The sequence below is a fragment of the Prionailurus viverrinus genome, chromosome A1, assembly GCF_022837055.1.
Source record: "Prionailurus viverrinus isolate Anna chromosome A1, UM_Priviv_1.0, whole genome shotgun sequence".
NCBI classification, from domain to species: Eukaryota; Metazoa; Chordata; class Mammalia; order Carnivora; family Felidae; genus Prionailurus; species Prionailurus viverrinus.
Genome location: NC_062561.1, coordinates 197,625,535 through 197,643,136, shown reverse-complemented (window position 1 = coordinate 197,643,136; position 17,602 = coordinate 197,625,535). Strand labels below are relative to the sequence as shown.

General features: G+C 55.7%; 1 protein-coding gene across 1 annotated transcript in view; it reads right to left on the bottom strand.

The window, feature by feature from the left end:
* CAMK2A (calcium/calmodulin dependent protein kinase II alpha) overlaps positions 1–12,944 on the bottom strand; it is a 60,738-nt gene extending 47,794 nt beyond the window's left edge. Inside the window, exon 1 of the mRNA XM_047868733.1 lies at positions 12,883–12,944. Within this exon, the coding sequence (XP_047724689.1) occupies positions 12,883–12,944 (62 nt within the window). The remainder of the gene's footprint in view (positions 1–12,882) is intronic.
* Positions 12,945–17,602: the final 4,658 nt, after the last annotated feature.

Here is a 17,602-nt window from a genome sequence, read left to right as displayed (position 1 = left end):
TATTTATGTATTTTGAGAAAGAGGGGGAGACGGTGAGCAGGGGAGGGGCAGAGAGAGAGGGAGAGAGAGAATCCCAAGCAGGCTCTGTGCTGTCAGCGCAGAGCCCGACCCGAGCCTCCAAACCACAAGCTGTGGGATCATGACCTGAGCAGAAACCAAGAGTCGGACGCTTAACCGACTGAGCCACCCAGGCACCCCTTCACCCTACCTTTTTTCAGTAGATATCTTGGAGATACTCCTTCCAAATTGTATATGTTACAAGAGGGGTACCTGGGTGGCTCAGTTGGTTGAGCATCCGACTCTTGATCTCGGCTCAGGTTATGATCCCACAATTCGTGGGTTCTAGCCCCACACCAGGTGTAGAGCCTGCTCGGGATTCTCTCTCTCCTTCTCTCTCTGCCCCTACCCTGCTCTCTCTCTCTCTCTCTCTCTCTCTCTCTCAATCTCTCTCTCTTTCTCTCTCTCAAAAATAAACAAAGATTTAAAAAATCTTTAAAAAACACAAAAAACAAATCGTCACATAAAGAGCTCCTCATTATTTATTCATATGGCTGTCCTATAATTTACCTAGCCAGTCCCCTATCACTGGGCAATTAGGTTAGTTCAAACCATATTACAAACAATGACTAACCTTCTATGTGTGCCTTAGAATTACTTTTGTCTTGTGTGCAGCTGTCTGTGGATAAACTTTGAGAAACGGTGTTCCTTGGTCAAAGGGTAGGTGTTATCGGTAATTTCAACAGATAATGAGAGATTATCCATCTTAGAGATTGTACCAGCCTACTTTCTCTAGTATGTGAGGGGACCATTTCCCTCGCCCACGTCAACAGTGTATCATCAAGCTTTTTTGTCTTTGCTAGTGAGACAGGTGGAAAATGGCAACTAAGCGTAGATTTGATCTGTGAGTCTCATATTGATTAAGGCCGAGCCTCTTTTCACATGTTTTAAGAGGCTTCTGAGACTTGACCCTCAAAGTATCAGTGGCTGGGAAAAGAATCTGGAGCGAGGGTTAAGTTTCAGCGCTTGCATGGGGACATTGATTACTGCCATGTGGCGTGTGGCCCATGTCCCAGATTGTTCAACTTTTTGAGAAAAGCCAGAAGTCTGGATATGTATGTGAAAATTCCCAATTTTTAAAGACTGGCACCTTATTCTTGAAAATAACTTTTTTAAACAGAGGATCTGGCCAAACAAAACTAGTTTGAGGGTTAGATCTTGGAGCCAAGAACTATGTCATACCCCCTCCCACAAAGGTCATCTGGTCCAACTCCTTCATGTCACAGACGATAAACCTTCCCTGCCCCTAAGGAGCTGGACACTGACCGTAGGAACCACCCTTAGCCCCCTAACCACAGACTAAAGGCAAGAAGCAAGTCTCTGGGCAGGTTTTCCCAATTTTATTTTATTTTATTTTAATTTTTATTTTGTCTTTGAGAGAAACAGAGAGAGAGACCATGCACAAGCGGGGTGGGGGGTGGGGGCAGAGGGAGACAAAGAGAGAAAATCTTAAGCAGACTTCACGCTCATCGCGGAGCCCAGCGCAAGGTTCGGTCCCAGACCCTGGGATCAAGACCTGAGATGAAATCAAGGGTCAACCCTCAGTGCTCAACAGCCACCCAGGTGCCCATCCCAGTTTTAAGGTGTATGTGAATCACCAGGGTGTCTTATCGAAATGCAGAGTCGGGTTCCTTAAGTCAGGAGTAGAGCTCAAGACTCTGGGAGCTCAGCGTAGAAGACTCTCGAAGCTAGCTGTAGGCAGGGCTGGAACTCTGGTATTTGCTCTCCCTCACCAAGGGAGCCCGCCACACCCAGTTTCCTGATGTGGCCACATCCTCCAACGCTGATGCCCTATCCTCAGCAAACGGGTAGGTCCAAGCCCAGGAGGCCTGCAGGCTGGCACAGACACCCTCCCTACGTACACCCTGGGCCCGGTGTCATTGGTTTCACGTCTGGGCAGCATGAATGGAGAGGGTGGGAGACTGAGGAAGGATGAGGAAGAAAGTGCCAGGAGGGGGCTGGAGACCAGGAAATGCAACCTCTAGGAAAGCCCTAGAAGGCCAGAATTCCTGGGCAAGTAGAAAGTCTCACACAGCAATGGACCTTCCTTGAGGTGGGCACCACACTGTTCCCCCACCTCGACCACCCCCCCCCCACACACCCAGAAAAGCAGCAAGACCTGGGTGCCTGGCCTGTGCTCCCAGAGCACTCCACACCCACCCCATCTAGCCCAAGTTCACAGCTGGTTGCTCCTCTCGTCCCTCCCACCTGACGGTAAGTTCCTGAGGTCCAGGACTTTCACTTGCTGCTCCACGTGCCTGTGCCCGGGGAACCCAATGTCTACTACCCATAGGGCTTCCATAAATGTTACTTGCAGAAACAGGAGGTAGATTGAATTCGCAGTGGGAGGGACTGAAACGAGACCGGGAAGGGGATTTTCCATCGGAGGTGTTAGGAATAGGAACAGGCATCTGAAGAAGGTAGGGCACAACTCATCTCCCAAAGAGATGACAGACAGAGAGGCGGACGGGCCTAAAGACCTTCAGGTCCCTGCCCAGCTGGAGTCCACGATTCTCAAAGGCCCCAAGGGACAGAGTGTTTAAGGTGGCCCCTCTGGGAAAGGTTGGAGAGCCCCAGTGAGATCAGGGGGCAGGGAAGGAGAGAGGCTGTAAGCTCCTGGGTGCAGGGCGGAGTCTTGCCCCAGTGACCAGCATCTAGCCCATGTCCGGTCTGGAGCCTGGAGTTCAATTAATGTGGGAGCGAGAGATGGAGGGATGGAAGGGTGGTGGGAGGAAGACAGGAAAAGAGGGATAGATATAATTTCTCCACTAAAGAAATAAATGCTAAGTAAGAAGCAGAAAAAAACTAAGTAAAAAAATCCATTCCAGGTAAAGACCTTAGACCAATGGTTGCCAAACTGCTTGCTCAGGAATCCCCTGGGGGTATTTTTAAAATACATATTCCAAGACCCCATCCAGACCTACCAAGTCAGAACCTCTGGGCAGAGGCACAGGGGATCTGTATTTTCATTGAACACAGGGGTTCAGGTGATAGTTTCCCAGCCAACTGGGCTGTCCTTCCTGCCCTCTGCGGGAGTCCTCCTAGATGCCCTGTCTCCGGACATCAGCACTGAAGGGGCTGGCACATGTACTTCTGTGCAGGGTGGCTTGACAGGCGCGTGAGCCTGGGCTCTGCGTCAGGAGCTGAGAACCTAGGAGCCACAGCTATAAAACAGTAGAAGGCACATTCGCTAAACTTCCTCCCTGGAACACAGCGCCAAGCTTTTGGGTAAGTCTCAGCTTCTAGCTGGGGTCCTAACTAGGTTCTAACATGGGGAGGGCTGCTGCAGGGGCCATGTACCCCCTGAAGGACATCCTGCGCCTCTGAAAGTAGGTACGTGCATTTTTTTCTGGGGCAAGGATGCATAGCTTTTAGCAGCAGCTCAGAGGGAGGAGTTTATCAAAACCAGTTCAGAGCTACTGGTCCAGAGGGCACCAGCCTCCCACGTACCCAGAAGGCATCCTCCTTTCAAATGCATGTGCACCACTAAGCTCCTTCTTGAACACAGCAGCCCTGTGAAGTTGGGGCCGGCAGGTCGATGGGCAGGAGCTTGGAAACAGGACAGGGCAGAGAGGGGAGGAGGCCAAGATGGGGAGGTCAGCGTGGAAGGGAGTGACCAGGGGTCCTGAGAGGAAGGGAAAGCAGGTCACAGAACGTGGTCAGGGAGGGGTGTGTCTGTGAGACAGACAGACCCAGAAGGGACAGAAATCGCAGCTCTCAGCCCTGCTGGGAGGTCTTGGGCAGCGGTCTGCCCCAACACAGGCCTCCCCTTCTTTATCTGCAGCACGGAAGTTGGGGTGTGGATGAGGCGAAATAGCACAGAGCCCTCGCCATCTTTAATATTCTATACCAGCACCGTCCAACAGAATGTTCTGGGATGGTGGAAATATTCCGTGTCGTCCAACGTGGCAGCCGCTAGCTTCATATGCTCATAGAGCACTTGCAATGCGGCTCGGAGGACTGAAGAACTGAATTTTTTATTTTATTTCATTCAAACAGCTATACGTGGCTAGTGACCACCGTGTTGGATGGCGAAGTTCTAGAAGAACAGGCGTTCCCGAACCAGACCAACCAGAGTTCAAATCAGGGTGCCGCCACTCACCAGCAAGCCCCTTAACCTCACTAAGCCTGTTTCCTCCCCTGTAAAGTGTAGCCAGGAATAGTACTCACCCTGTGCAGTTGTTTCAAGGATTCAATGAGATAATAAGGTATGCAATAGCTTTAACACAGTCCCTGGAGTCTAGTAAATGCTCAAGAAACATCGCCTTTTATAGGCATCATTATCTACGAAGTGATGAGAACAGCTGGCTTCATCAGAAACAAAATGGACCCCGTTTGCCAAGCTCAGAGAAGGAGGAAGTCAGGAGAGGAGGTTGTGGGGGCCACGGTGAGGAGGGGAAGGGCTGCTCCCCAGGGCAGAGCAGTGTGCCCCTGTGGGGGCGGGGGGGTGGGGGGGCACAGGCAGGCAGGGAGGCCCTGCTCTCCAACAGACAGATGGAGAGGGCACAGTGAGAGTGGGTCCAGCATGGCTGAGAATGTGGGAACGTGCTAATGGGCCGTGAAAAGCAAGATTCACACTGGGAAATTGCTTTCTGGCTGCCTGGCAGGCTCGGTGTCCTGGGAGTTGCTGGCTGTCAGCCCACGGGGGGCTCACCACTCTCTCTGGCCTGAACCAGCCCGGAATGCTGACGTTGAAGCCAGGTGAGCACGGGGAGCATTCGAGGGGGGGCGTGAGAGACCTGGGGCCTCGCCCAGCTTGGCTACCAGCTTCTTATCCTCTGGGCCTCAGTTTCCCCATTTGAAAGATGGGGATGAGGACCCGCAGTCACACTTCCCCCTGGGCCATTTGGGAGAAGTCTCTCCTACACAGGGATGGGGAGAGGTTCCTGCTACCAAGACAACTTCCTCTAAAGTAAACCTCCCCACCTTTACCCCGAGCTGCCCAGAGCCCAGGGCGTGCCCGTGGGTCTCAGCAGACAGAAGACAGTTTCTGGGGGCCTTCTGGAAACAGCACAGTCACAGAACCCGCACCCCCCTCCACTCTGGACTCCTTAGGGGGTCTGATTGTCAGGGGTCCCGACAAGTACTAGGGTCTTCTGTTCACTGGCTGCTTCCTCAAACACACAACAGGTCTCCCTTATTCTGGAAAAATAAATAACTATCCTGCTCCCCCCCTCCCAAATTTTAAAATTGAAAACCAAGAACTTCTCTCTCGACCCAACAGCTTGGGCCATTTCCTTCCTCCCTCTTTGCTGCCAAACTTCCAGAACAAGTGTCCGACATCCGCTGCCTCCTCTTTCCACCTCCCACACTCCATGAACCCACCACAATCTGGTGCCCACCCCCGGGCTCCCTGGAAAAAGCTGTGCCAGGCCCGCCCACCCAGTGCCCCTCCCCCCCGCCCCTGCAGCCCCAGTGGGCCTGCTCCCCCTTGCCTGTCCCACACCAGGCGACATCTGGCCCACCTCGCTTTTTGTTTCTAGGTGGCTGCACTCTCCCTGGGACCTTGCCCTGCTGCCAGTGCCTTCCCCTGCTCATCTCCCCCCAGATCATTTCTCCCCATTCTCTCTCTCTCCACCGCCTCTTACCACCTCCCTCCAGCCCCTCCACCAGGCCATCAGCTGGGATCTCTGGGGAGGGTCTGGGCGGTCATGAGCACACATAAAATTTAAACAAAATGACTCTGTGTCTGGGTATTATCTGGGGCAGAGGATGCGTATCTTCCATCAGCTTCACAAAGGATCTGTGACCCCACCACCCCTGCAGATGGTAAAAGCCAGTGACCATCATGCAAGATTGAAACCTGCTTCTGTATAGCCCCTCCTGCCTCCAGAATTCCAGTCCCGAGTTTCTAGCTACTCATCATCTTGCTTGGATGCTACGTGACAGGCAACTCATAATCAAAGTCCAGTCTCCTCGGGAAAGTCTCCTCACCCTCAGTTAAAATATCTAAGCATTCCACCTCTCTGAGATGAGCTGGGGTGATTCCAGAAAGTTCCAGGTCAACAGGAACCGTTATCTGTCAGAGCATCAGGGTCTGGAACTTCTCAGTGGTAACTCACAGCCCAAGTTAGCTGATCTGATCACTCAGCAGAGAGGAAGGCCTGGGGGTATGGATGCCCGAGCAGACGGAGTCAGAATGTCTGGCCATCAGAGGGGCCGCGGGGTGGGCCACATGTGACCGCATCAGGAGCTGGTGTGCCCAGTGATATCTTCCCAGTGAAGTCGACTTTTTCCCCATTCCACAGATGTAGAAACTGAGGTCAAGCCCTTGAACCCAGGACTCCTGACTCCTTGTCGGTTGCTCTCTCCAATACCCCACATTCTCAGATTAGAGGTGGCCCTCACCTTGGGTCCACAGATGGACTTTAGGGCAGAGGGATCTTTGAGAAATAATACACCCTTGCAGTGGATTGTTGTGAAGCGTTTTTCTAGAAAAGTGCCGGGGAGTCGTATGAGATTCTCTGAGGGCTCCTAGATTTCCAGACCAGTTAAAAAGCTGGGGTCAGATCTGTCGAGAAACAAAAGGGATATCCTGTTTCTGTAATAACCCCTTCGAGTGCTTTAAGCAAATCCCTTCACCTTTTGGGGCCTCAGTTTGCCTATCCGTGAAGTCAACTGTCGATCATTTTTAAACCCGCTCTTTCTTTCTTCTTAGTTCTTTTTATTATTATTATAATTATTTTCTAATCTTTATTTATTTTTGAGAGAGAGAGAGACAGAGCATGAGCAGGGGAGGAACAGAGAGAGAAGGAGACACAGAATCTGAAACAGGCTCCAGGCTCTGAACTGTCAGCACAGAGCCCGATGTGGGGCTCGAACCCACGAACTGCAAGATCGTGACCTGGGCCGAAGTTGGACGCTTAACCGACTGAGCCACCCAGGCGCCCCTTAGTTATTTCTTTTTAAGCCACGATGCCCTTTTAAAATAACAAACAAAACACAGCTATGCAGGTCTCCCAGTGGCAAATAGATCAGAGGAGATAGGGGCTGTGGGGGCTAGGGGCCCCATTTGTTTGGTGTTCTCTCTCTTCTCCCCAGTTCGCTACAGCAGCTCGGCCCAGAACCCCACAGACTATAGCATTTCGCAGCCAGAAAATTCTAGGACCTTATTACTGAAACCTTACATCTCCCTCCTCCCATCCTGGGCTGCAGCCGCCCGCTGCCAGGGACTCAGTGTCTTTGAGCTGTCCCACACCCCACAGGCCTGCCCCATGCCAACCCAGCAGAAGTCTTGTGGGGGACACAGAAGGTCTGGGAACCAGAAGATTCTGTTTGCCACAGGGAACAGTGAACCAACAGAAGTCCTAACATATTCCTTGTTTTGGCTGTGCATGGGTTTTCTTGAATGGGTTACAAAAAGGGAAATAGAACGATATTCACAGACCTTGGAGAGAGGACCTGAACGGACAGAAGCAGGGGGGATGATGAGGGCCTGCTTCCTCCTCAGGTTCCATCCACCTGCACACCCTGAAGCCTTCTAGAAGTTCAGAGAGAGACACTAGAGCCAAGCACCAGACAAGAAAGAGGCTGGCGTGCCCTCTTCTTGTGTGCCATTGGCCTGTGCGACCTTAGGCAAGGCCCTGGCCCTCTCTGGGCCTTGGTTCCCCATCCGTAAGACAAAGGAGCACTCCTCACTCCAGTACTCTGAGTGGGATTGAGTGTGTGCTCAGGAAATACCTGTTGCCGGGAGGCAAGAGTCACAGACATGTTTCTCCTTTTACGTGACCCCAAGGCCCTCAACCTTCTCCGGCAAGGAAAGTTCCAGGGGCCCCACCTGACGCCTTGGGGCCAGCCACGCCCCAAGAGGGGCTGGAGGGCCTGGGCTGGGCCTCTGGGGGCTGCGTCAGCCTGGCCAGGGACGCAGGCTTCCTTCTGTGCCCCAGAGAAGCTCAGAAGCTCAGAATGCAACATGGGCAACATGCATGCTGGAGAGGGTGGACCGTGGCAAAGGGGCCTGCACAAGGAGAGGGAAGGGCAGGGCGGGGGAGCCCAGGAGCGCAGCCAGCATCATCTTGCTCCCCCTGCGCTGGGAGGTAGACCTGGGCTGGATGCCCTCTTGGAACCGGTGTGTGCGTGTGTGTGCGCGCGCGTGCGCGTGTAACCGGATGCAGGCATTGCATTCCAAGGCTCTGGCCTCACCCCACTGAGGGCCGGGGCCCCAGACTGCAGGGGTGCTGGCAGCAGTGTCACTGTGTGCTTGTGCAGGGAGGCAGGCGGGCAGGAGGGAGGCTCAGCAGAGTGTCAGTGTGTCTCAGCCTGTGTGGGGGTGGCTGTGCGGGGGTGGAGGGCTGCGGCATGCACCAGAACATGTGCGTGCCTGCCGCTCGGATGGCTCGGAGGGGGAGGAAGGAAAGTCTGTCCCTTTCCCTGTTCCCGTCACCCCTCCCCACCTTGAAGACCTGCCCCCCCCCTCCAATTTCCCATCCTTGGCTTTTGGCCCCTGAGAACGATCTGGTCCCCTACCTTGGCTTTGCCACTGCCTCTCCCTGTGACCTTGGGGTATTTCTCTCTGGGTGTTGGTCCCGCCATCTAGGTTATAAATAGCGAGTGTGGACAGTCCTTCCAGTTCTGATGTTCTTTGAGTCTGAAATTTCCCATGTGTGTCCCCCACAGAGGGAAGCTAAGGAGGGCAATACCTCTCATGGGGCATTTCCGCATCTGCAGAATTATTCTGATCCCCATTTTGCAGATGGTAAAGTTGGGGCTCACAAAGGACCAGGGATCCACACAGGGTGGCCCGGTAAATTCGAGGCAGAATCGTGTTTGAACATAAGCCTCAGCTCGGCGTTCTCGTACCCAGAAGGTCATGGCCCCTCTTCCCTGGGAGCATTGCCCCGACACAGCAGTGAGAGGGGTCCCTATCATGAACCGTCTCCCCACCATGTCCCGGATGCCAGACACCGGCACAGCGGCCATTCCACCTTCTCAAGCCTCGGTCTGCTCATCCGGCAGGTGGGTGAGTAAGCCCTCTGCCTCCCTCAGAGACGAGCTAATGGCTGGAGAGGTGCTTCACTGGCCCCAAAGCGCTGTGAATATGAGCTTATTCGAAGCAAAATGCAAGTGTACCTCCATCTTTGGGTGGTGTATGGACGGCCAGGTGTTTCCTCTCCCCAACATTACCCCATTGAGGCTCCTAACAGCTCAGCTGGGGAAGGATGGGATTGTGGAGCACACTGGCAGACGTTAGAGCTTGCATGTCACGCGGGATCCTAAGCACCCAGGATGCTGGCCCCCCAGTGTGGGGAGCAGCCTCTAGGCCCCATGTCCCCCACTGGTCAGCCCAGCCCAAGCCCAGCTCCTGATACACAGCTGTGGGGGTAAGAGCGGGCAGGAGGCTCCGGAGCTAGCTCTGTTCCGTCCCTCTGCCGACCTGGCTGGCCCCTGGAGCCCCTCCCTCCGCCCAACACTGCCCTTGAGTCAATTTCGGATCCCAGTTACTAGAGAAAGACTGGGCTGTGCTCTCTCTCCAGTCTCCCTCCCTCTCCCTCTCTCAAGTAAAATCTCCTTCGGAGGCTCTTTCTGGACGGCTGCAGAGCAATTCTCTGCCTCCCTAACCTCTCCTAGAAGTGGGATTCCAAAGCCCAGAGAATGTCAACGGCTGGAAGAGACATCCTCCTTTCCCGGCCTCCTGGAACCTGACCGCTTGCTCCGATCGTGGTCTTCCCAGAAGTCAGGCTCTGCTGAGAGCTCTGCCCAGACCGCACCCCACCCAGCTGACTGACCGCCAGGTGGGAGAGAGACAGCTTCTCTTACATCCATAGCCCACCCCATCCTGGGCTCCTAGAAGGCCTGCATCATAAGCCAGTCCTCACCGAGTAGGGCGCCAGGAAGCCCTCGAGAGGCACACGCCCTCCTCTCCAGCTGGGCAGCCCGGGGCCCTGCGGGAGGTCCAAAGGCTCCCATGTCCCCTCGCAGGGCCAACCCAGCTGCCTCTCCAAGGCCCCCTGCCAGTGATCTGAAGCGGGTTCCTGGAATAAGGGACTCAGCTCCTGCATGGTGACCGCAGTGTCCCAGCTGGCAGGGACTGTGGGTCAAGCATCCAAGGCCGGGCCCTGCAGGCATCTTCCTCGCTTCTCCCAGCAGAAGAGGAGCTTGGTCAGGCCCCTCCCCCAAGCTGGGCAAACTCCAGACAGAAGGTAAACATGTGGCAGTCCCCGGCCGAGGGCTCCAGCCTGCCCAGCCTTTGAGGGCAACAATGATTCCGGCAGCAGCCCCTGCTGATGGCGCACTGGGTGCCAGGCCACATCTTCACACGTGCCATCTTATTTCACCACCACAGCCTTTTTTTTTTTTTTATCTCCAGACTACAGGGGGCTGTGGTCTGGCCACTGTCGCAGAGGCACGGACGATGAGATCCAGAGCCTGGGCCGTGTGCTGGGCCCACCTCTACCTGCCCCACCGGGCGCCTGGCCTAACGCTGCTGCGCGGAGCAAAGCCCCCACCCGCTCAGTAATATGTCCCGGGGTTTCTAACCCAGCCATGGGTTCAAAGAGGTGTGGAGCCTCATTCTCTTTCCGATACAAGCATCGGTAACCCTAAGCCCATCACAGCCTTCCTAATGTCCTGCAAGCTCCCGACAATGCATGCGACATTTCGTAGGTCTGCGCCTTCTTCTGGAGAAGGCAGACTTAGACTTTCGTCAGATTCCTGGAGGTATATGAGACCTAAAAACGGTTAGGAGCCCTTATGGTTCTAGAAGGGAGAGGTCTGAAATGGATTAGACAAGGCCTGGCCATGCCTGCCACCCTCGGTTCTCCTCCCGTGGCCACACCAGGGCTCCCTGTCCCCTGAAATCCTGCCCCTGCCCCGGTCCTGGCCGGCAGTGGGGCTGAGAAGGCTCCCGAAGGCTCCCTGGGCCAAGTCGCCCCCACAGCACCCAGTCTGCATGATAGCCATCTCCTCTCGGGGCAAAATACCACTTTTATTTTCACTTTAAGTGCCTGAGTCACATCTCAACTCCATGTCACTGCACCCTGTGACGCAGTCCTCCCAGAGCCGAGCCTTGGTCATGCCCTGAAAGGCAGATCCCAGCTAATCAGGGGATCCTTGGGCTCCCGTGGGCACCGGAGCCTGGCTGAGAAGGGGCCCTGCGCACATTTAGCAGACAGCTTCAGTCCTTTGGAGCAGCTCAAAACACACTCAGAAACGCAGGAAGTCTGCAGACAAGAGTGAGCACACATCTGCACATGGGTGTGTGTCTGTACAGGGCCCCAGGGCATACCTGAGGGTGTCGGGATAGCCTGGGATGTGGATGTGAGTGTGTGTGCAGGCAGCCTACTCGTACACAGCCACAGGCCCACCTCCCACACATATGCAGACACCAGCATAAGCTCACACATGCCTTCAACACCCACACTCCCACCCGAGCCTTTGGCCCAGGCCTCGCACGCACGCACATAAACCTTTCCGTGTGCATGGCCCCCCATCCACACCTGGATCTGCGTGTCCAGACCTCAGAGAGGTACCACTGTGCCCAAAGCCCACAAGGGCATCCTTACACAGACATAGACATCCTTACACAGACACGAACGTTTGCACACACCCAGACCCCACACACATTTGCCTGCTGATGTGCATGTAGCTCTGACCTGCCACACTCGGGCACACACAGTGACGCCTATTCACGCTTTCACCCCCATGCAAATCAGCCGGTGGTACCCCTTGGGCCACCTGCACGCGCCCACTCTTGGCGGCCTTACACACGAAGCACGCCCCACAACCCCCTCCTGCTGCACACATGTGAACACTTGCCTACCCTCTCGGGGCACGCAAGTGTACCCCAGAGTCAGTCTTGACACAACACACACCAAAATGTGCACTGGGTGCATGCATCCGGACCTCCCCCCGGCACATATCTGCTCACAGGGCCCCTCTCCCCTGCACTCCTGCTGCCACAGCAAGGACCACCCGGGGCGCTGGAGCTGCTTTGCCCAAGGGGCAAACTCTGCCTCCAAACTATACCCCTACCCTGATCCATCCCTGGGTCCTCCACACACCTAGCTGGGGGCAGCCAGAGTGTTTCCCTGACACTCCACGACCTACTGGGCCACCCCAGGGGGCTTTTCCCCCCCCCCGTACGCTCCCACCCTTCTCCCCCCGCCAGTCTTTGCCAAGGGACCAGAGCCCGTATACCACTAGCCCCTGGAATGGTAGTGCTCCCCCCCAACCCCACTTGCCTGATTGCCCCTCCCCACCTCCCAATACCCAGGAAGCCTCACCAGTCCCTCGGTTATTAACCCCTGCTGTACCGGTGCCCTCACGCCAAGAGGAGTTGGGAGGAGGAAGGTGGGGAGGGGATGCGCTTTCAGGGAGAAGTTGGCCACTCTGCACAGTCACCATTGGTGCCTAAAGTCAGAAAGGACTGCCTGGGAGGTGGTGAACTCTCTCCCATCAGAGGTGTCCAAGTTGAGGCCAGATGAACACCTCAAGAGAAAGTCGGCAGGGCGTTCCAGCCCTGGACTTAGCAGCCTGGGAAGATGTCTTTTTAACCCTGAGTTTCTAAAAATCTGTGTGTGCCCAGTCATGTGCCCCCATGTATGTGTGTGTGTGTGTGTGTGTGTGTGTGAGCGTGTGCATGCACGCGTGCACCGGCATGCACCATCCACCTTTCACCCCTACACACACACTCACCTGGCTGGCCTTGGCACATCTGTGCACCCACAAACATGCCTACACCCAGCTCCGGGCACTTTGCACGGGCAAGCGTCCCCAAACACACGCAGACTTCCTCCCTATGGGTACACAGGAAGCACGCAGGTGCACACCCCCTGCCCGTGACGCTGACCCCCTGCACCCTCCAGAACTCTCTGAGGTGCAACTCACTTTCCCAGTTCCTCGAAGAGCTGGTACTCTTCCGTGAAGCGGGTGCAGGTGATGGTGGCCATCCTGGCGCTGGGCGGGCAGGCGAGGCTTGGGGCTGGAGGACCAGGACTGGGGCGCTGCTGCTCTGCACCCGGAACTGAGGACCACTCGCCTGCCTGCGCTGCCGAGCGCGAACCAAGAACCAGCTTGACTGACGAGCCCGGGGCTTCTGAGCAGGGCACTGTGGCTGCTCACAGCCTCGCGAGCCTTCGTCAGCATCCAGGTCCCCATGGCAACCACCTCCGAAACGCCCTGTTCCCGTTGCCCCGGTAACTGCCTCCCCAACACCTGCCTGCCTTCCACTGCGAAACCTGCTCCCGGACGCCCTGGCCCTAACCACACAGAATACTGCAGGCCTGTGTGGGCCCAGGGCGGGTGGACCCAGCACCCCCCGAGGTGATGGACTGAGGGAGGGGTCTGGAGAGGGGGAGAAGAACCAACTTAATCCACAAGTGATCTTCTCTCTTCCCACCTCCCCCACCTCCAACTGTGGGTCCCTTGTAGCAGACAGGATGGGATTAAGTGGGGCAAAAAGGCAGTTGCCATGGTAACGGCCGGTGGGTGCCACATTCTGGGATGGTCCCCAGGAAAGACAGGATACAGTTACCCTGGCAACTTCATCTCCTCTGGAGAGACAGGTATTGCCCCGTTGCCCTGGCAACAGCCGGGTTCTAAGGTTTACAGGAAAAGATGGCTAATTCATGGGGATCTCTCTCCCAGTGGATCACTGTAGTCTGTAACTATCTCTCTGCTCCCTTCTGTATTTTGTTTTGGCCTCTGTCTCTGTCTTCCCCATTTGCTCTCGTTCTCTGCTACCCCTGTCCATCACACTGGCACTCTAACTTGGGGGACAGATGCAGAGGAGACATCCGGATTCTGGAGGGAACTGCCTTGCCTGCCCGCTCATCCCCACCCCTCTCCTCCAGCCCATGTTCCCAGTGGGACCATGGAGATCTGGCCTCCTGGGGCTCACGTCCCAGTTTCTGCTTGTGCTTTAAGTCAAGGTGAAAGAGGCAGAGGCGGGCAGTGGGGAGGGAAGCATGGCCTGGCATGGAGGGGAGTGGCCATGGGCCTGCCCTGAAATCCTCATTCCCTTTTCCTCATTCTCATTTTCCCTGCCAAGTTTGATTCTTCAGGGCAGCAGCCAGATTTATGGCCCCAAGATCTCACCCAAGCCCTGGGGGTTTAGGAAGGAAAAGGACTGGAGTTAAGGATCTGGGTTCAACTCCCGCTCTGACGTTTGTTAGCTGTGTGACCCTGGGAAAGTCACTGCCCCTCTCTGAGCCTCGAGCGCCCTTTCTACAAAACAGAACAAAGCTGCCACTGTAGAGGAAGGTCGTGAAGAAAGAGTGGGCTAAGGGCTGCGGAAGCCTTTGGGAAGTATGTAAACATGAGGCCTGTTTTTAGTTTCTGGAAGAGGAAAAGGAAGGTCTAAAGCAGGACCATGACCACCCCCATCACTAGCTTGGACTCAGAATTTCACACCCACCTCCTCCACGCAAGCTCATTTCACAGCCCACCAGGCTGAGGTCTCTTGCCAGCATTTGCCCACAGTGAGCACAGGTCGGATGAAAGGATCCAGGATCCAAACCCTCGTTTCTACCCCACCCCTCTGAGCCTCCAGCTTGCCTTACTGGTCACCTCACTTGCTGGACACGTTGTCTGCTTGTCGGTTATCCCCAGCCCTAGCGGGTCCCTGACTCACTACTTTAGGTCCAGGGGCCCCGGGAGACATCTGGGTCCCCTCTCCCACAATTCTGCCCCTCTTCCCGGGAGTTGGGGGTGGGAGAGAATGATGGGGTTAGCTCTCTGATGCAGCCACTTCTTCCCAGGAGAGAAATGGGAGGGAGGCCGAGGGGAAGGAGGGGAGGCGAGCTAGGGAGGAGGGGTAATGGCTTAGCCACTAATTGCACCATTACCACCTTCAGAAAAAGGAAAAACCACTCAGTTTTGTTTCTGCGCACAATGCTTCCCGCTCCTGCCGCCAACGGTTGCAATTCAGAGGCAGAGAAGAGAGGCCTGTGCTCGGGGGCTGCACAGCTGGTGGGAGCGGGCTGGGCACAGAACACCACTAGAGGCAAGAGAGGCAGACGCGGGGAAGTGGGGGAAGGACCGCACCCCCACCTCCCTGCCCAGGCCCTCTAGCCCTCCCCGGGAGGTGGCTTCCACTCGTGAAGGTGCTGCAACAGCCTTTAGTGACCACTGAAGCTACCTCAGTCATTGTCCAGGGGAGAGGAGAGGAACTCCATGCTCTATAGGCTGTGTGATTTTGGATGAGCAGCCTAACTTCTCTGTGCCTCAGTTTCTTCATCCGCAAAATACAGTTCATAATATTCCCTACTTCCAGGGCTGTTTAAGGATTACATGAGAGGAGCAGATGAGTACAGCAGCTGGCACGCTGTACGTGTTCATTGATGGGCAATTATTACTATTAAGGGACTCATAAGAAGCCCCTCCCTCCTCACGCCGCTCTGCCTGAGTCAGGGAAGCACACACGACTATCCTCTAGTCCTAGCACTTTGTGGCGCGGTTCTCTGAGTCCCCATTGGAGTTGAGCTCATGGTTTGAGCATCACCCTGGCCCGGCCTGGTTTGCAGCCTTTTGCTGGTCGAACAAAGAACAAGAACAAAGAGGCTAGGAGAGGGCTCACAAGGCCTCTAGCTCACTGGTGCCAACTTAACTTAATGGGGCTTTAGAAATTAACACATAAAACAAATAGCAAACGTGCCCCAAGGCTGTATTAATGGGAGTCTGAAGTTCTGAACAAAGGAGGTGATAGTCCTGCTCTGCTGGGAGCTGGCTGGACCACCCTGTTTCCTGGCTCACCCCATCCCCAGTCCCCACTGGTGAAAGGAAGCATGTTCAGAAGAGAGCAGAGCACCGGGCAGCAAGAGCCAGAGGGACAAGAGGAACAGAGGCTAATGGCCGGCTCTCTCCCTGTGTCTGACAGGGACCGTGGAGGTGGCCTATGTGGATTCAGGGGCAAAAGCAACCTGGCCTCACACCACCCCGTCACCCCATCACCCTGTCCGTCCTTCCCTACCTCTGTCTCCCCTTTCCGCTCTCCTTCCTCTTCTCCTTTTCCTCTTTCTTGCCTTTCCCCATTTCCTTCCCTCCCTTGAGCCCTTTCTTCTCAATCCTCCCTATCCTTCTTGCTCCTTTTCACCTCCTTTCTTGTTTCTACCTCCCTCCCTCCTGCCTCCCGGCTGTGTACCTCTTCCCTCCCTCCCTGGGCTGGCCCGGCCCAGACCCTGTGCGCCCTGGGGGATGTCCAGGACCTGGCAGAGAGATGCATGGAGAGGAGGAAGAAGACAAAAGGTCTCCTTGGCAACTCTCATACACACCCTGCCCCCGCGTGCTCCGAACCTTCGAGAGCTCAGCTCAGGGGTGTGGGCACTGCCTCGGACAGGCACCCCCTTCTGGAGTGGAACTGCCGCCCTGCGCGACAGCTAATTCACTGCCTCCCCTGTGCCCGCGAGGCTGGCAGCTGTGCCTGGTGGTGGCGGGCAGCGAGGAGCCAGGCCTGCCTCTGCAACGCGGGGAGAATGAGCCGATGATTGCAATGGGGGGACTGTTCCTGCCAGACTCCCCACCCCCCAGGGCCATGGCAGGCATGCGAGCCAGCACGTGTGCTCCCATCTGTAACACTCATGTGGTACTCAAGAGCTGGCCTGCATGCCGCGGGCTGGTGGCCAGGGGTGGGAGCCCAAGAGGTCACTGAGCACAGTTGTGGCATGTGAAGGTGGGGAACCTGAACGTGAATGCAAGCTATACCCTGGGTCTATGGGGTGGGATGGAAAAAAAAAAAAAAAAAAAAAACCTGGGACCAGGGCCAAGTTCCTGGGCCATAGCAGAGGTGGGAAGGGGGTGGGGGGAATCAGAGCCCGGGAAGCATTGTGCCAGCCCACTGTCATCCCACCTTTCACAGCCCACACACATACTCTCAGGCACATGCCCAAGGGCCTCAGGGTCCTGCAGGGCCTGGGCAGGTACCACAGAAAACGTGCCGTCTGAAGGGTCCCCACGAGGCCTGTCCCACTAAGGGCAGTGAGCGTGAGGGGCAGAATCGGTGGAAAGTGGGCCAACAGAGAAATGATCCGGCAGAGGGTCTAGGTGGAGGGTGATGTGGTTAATTAACTGCAGTAAGTAATGTCAGCCTCGGACTCTGGAGAGAGGGAGGGGTCAGGGAGCATCGCTGTCCCCTGAGGGGGTCCCACATAGGAGACATTCCTTCCAGAGCAGAGGGAAGCAGGAAGCCAAGGGACAGAGGACGGTGGCTGCCGGGCCAAGGTCTGCACAGCACAGCCTGCAGTTAGAGGACCCAAGTTCAAGTCTAGCTGTTGGCTAGGAGTGATTATGGCAGGTCTCTTTCCCACTGGGGCCTCCATTTCCTCCTCAGAAATATGGGGACAAGATGTTCCTTCGCTGACTCCAAAAATACGAGAAATAGTTATTTCCGCTTGAGAGCCAGGCCCTGTGCTAAGCATACTGCACAATTTATACCGCACCACAGATATCTGTGAGATAGGTACGATCACTGTGTATCTTGCAGAGATGTGACATGACTTACCCATGTGGGGTCTGTGTGACCTCTGCACCCCTGCCCTATGCCCTTTGGCCTACACAAGGGCTGAAAGGGCCCTGACGGAGCCCATGTCCCACACAGATGGAGACCAAGGCC